The sequence below is a fragment of the Propithecus coquereli genome, unplaced genomic scaffold (assembly GCF_000956105.1).
Source record: "Propithecus coquereli isolate 6110/MARCELLA unplaced genomic scaffold, Pcoq_1.0 Scaffold63, whole genome shotgun sequence".
NCBI lineage: Eukaryota > Metazoa > Chordata > Mammalia > Primates > Indriidae > Propithecus > Propithecus coquereli.
Genome location: NW_012152285.1, coordinates 9,420,518 through 9,423,000, shown reverse-complemented (window position 1 = coordinate 9,423,000; position 2,483 = coordinate 9,420,518). Strand labels below are relative to the sequence as shown.

Below are 2,483 nucleotides of genomic sequence, written 5' to 3'. Positions count from 1 at the left end.
GCATCGCCTAAGCTTAGGAGTTCAAGACAAGCCAAGGCAACACAGCAAGATCCCGTCTCTTAAAAAAAAAATCAAAAACCTAAGAATAATATATTTTCCCATATTAATTTTAGGAGACATGACTAGGATTAAAAAACATTTTGTTTTTTGGCTAGGCCTGGTGGCTCACACCTAGGATTATAGGCTAGGATTATAATCCTAGCACTTTAGGAGGCTAAGTCAGAGGAGGATCACTTGAGGCCAGGAGTTTGAGACCAGCCTGAGCAAAAGTGATTCAGTCTCTACAAAAAAATAGAGAAATTAGCCAGGCATGGTGGCATATGCCTGTAGTCCCTGCCAACTGGGAGGCAGAGGCAGGAGGCTCGCTGGAGCCCAGGAGTTTGAGGTTGCAGCAAGCTATGATGATGCCACTGCACTCTAGCCAAGGTGACAGAGCAAGACCTCATCTCAAAAAAAAAAAAATTTTTTTTAAATAAATCCCTTTCTGTATCTAATTTCTTGATATCTTTTAACTAAAATAGTGAGCAAAATTAAATTTAGGTTTAAAATATAAACAGTGTTCCTGATGATCACTAAAATACTTACGATGGTCGATCCTCAAGAATCAGGGCAGTGGTAGAAAGTGGCTCAAATTCAAAATTCTTACGTCTTGAAGACTGAGGTGGTGGTTTACAAGTCCTCCCTGTTCGTGCTTCATATTCCTAGAGTAAATAAAATACTTTATGCAAAGATTGTTTCCATTTTCAGTGTGTATTATTAAATCTGTACCATTAAGGATATTATGCTATGATGGGGGATATATACAATTCATACATTAATTTGGTAAAAACATGAGGCAGACAAAAAATAAAAGTCAAGGTTTTTTTTTTCTGAAGCAACCTAAATTATGAATTTATATTACATACATAGTATCAAAATATGTTAAGAGAAAGAAAGATAGAAATGCACTGGATTAATTAGGTAAGGTTTTAGGAAGACATTCTTGATTGCCTTCTATGGTATCAGCTATCCAAACCCAGCTTTGAATAATCTACAAGCAGATAAACCTACTTTCTAAACCTTCAATCTGATCAATGATGGAAATGCTGAGACAAGATACAGATAATCCCATTATAATGCTCTGAAGATCTCTCTCAAGGGTGACACTGAACTTCTAATCAAATGATGGTTTTTGATTTCAATCTGCTATGAATCTACTTCAAATACAGCTACTTGCTCTAAATTTAAACAACACTTCACAAATACATCTTATTAAAAATATGGCCAAAGAAGGCCAGGCACAGTAGCTCACGCCTGTAATTCCACACTTTGGAAGGCCAAGGCAGGAAGATCATTTGAGCCCATGAGTTCAAGCCCATCCTGAGCAACAAGGTGAGACTCTGTCTCTACAAAAAACTTTAAAAAAAAAAAATTAGCTAGGTGTGGTGGTGCACACCCGTAGTCCCCGATACTTGGGAGGCTGGGGCTGGTGGATCGTAGAGCCCAGGAGTTCAAGGTTGCAGTGAGCTATGATGATCCCACTGTACTCTAGCCTGGGCAACAGAGCAAGACCATGTCTCAAAAAAAAAAAAAAATGGAATGCTCAACATTCTAAAAAAATATATATATACCTATGGCTAAAGACTGTCAAATATTTCACTAAAATTAAGAAACTGTTTCTATTGTATTTCTCTAATTCATCAATCTAACCTGATAGTCCTATTAAAAGAAATGAAGGTAATTTGGTATTTTTCTGTTGTGGTATTTTTGGAGACAGGGTCTCACTCTGTTGCCCTGGGTAGAGTGCTGTGGCATCATCATAGCTCACTGCAATCTCAGTATTCTTTCATAAATTTTCACAAACTTCTGAAATTTATTTCTAGAAGTTTACCAAAGATCAATAACAGGTTTACTGGCTTATAATTTCCAGAACCTACATTTTCCCCTTTCTAAAAATTCAAGATAGCATCTGATTATCTCCAGGTACCAATTATATTTTTCATGAAATTCTCAAAGATTCGTCAATGGTTTCATAAGCTATGTAAGCCCACTAGCAACTAGAGAAGACATTACTTTATATGAATAAAATGAAATGCACTTAAAGTGGTCAGATGTTTCACTTACTATTTACTTGACTATCATAGCCTATACCTCTTTTTATATCATTATTACATCTTTTTCAACTCAAAGACTATTTCTCCTTACTGAATCAGGCCATTTTAAAATGCAAACTGATGATTCCACACCTATTAAAAATCTGACTATCTTCTTGAAGCTTAATCTTCTTATTTGACATATTACCTTTAAAAAACAACTTATGTTAGCTGAGCGCCGTGGCTCACACCTGTAAACCTAGCACTTTGGGAGGCTGAGGAAGGAGGATCGCTTGAGGTCAGGAGTTTTGAGATCAGCCTGAGCAAGAGCGAGATCCCGTCTCTAGTAAAAATAGAAAAATTAGCCAGGTGTGGTGGCATGTGCCTATAATGCCAGCTACTTGGGAGGCT

General features: G+C 36.9%; 1 protein-coding gene across 1 annotated transcript in view; it reads right to left on the bottom strand.

The window, feature by feature from the left end:
• The window catches only part of TBC1D12 (TBC1 domain family, member 12), a 154,335-nt gene that overhangs the window by 84,526 nt on the left and 67,326 nt on the right, over positions 1-2,483 (bottom strand). The window contains exon 3 of the mRNA XM_012659668.1: positions 586-701. Within this exon, the coding sequence (XP_012515122.1) occupies positions 586-701 (116 nt within the window). The remainder of the gene's footprint in view (positions 1-585; positions 702-2,483) is intronic.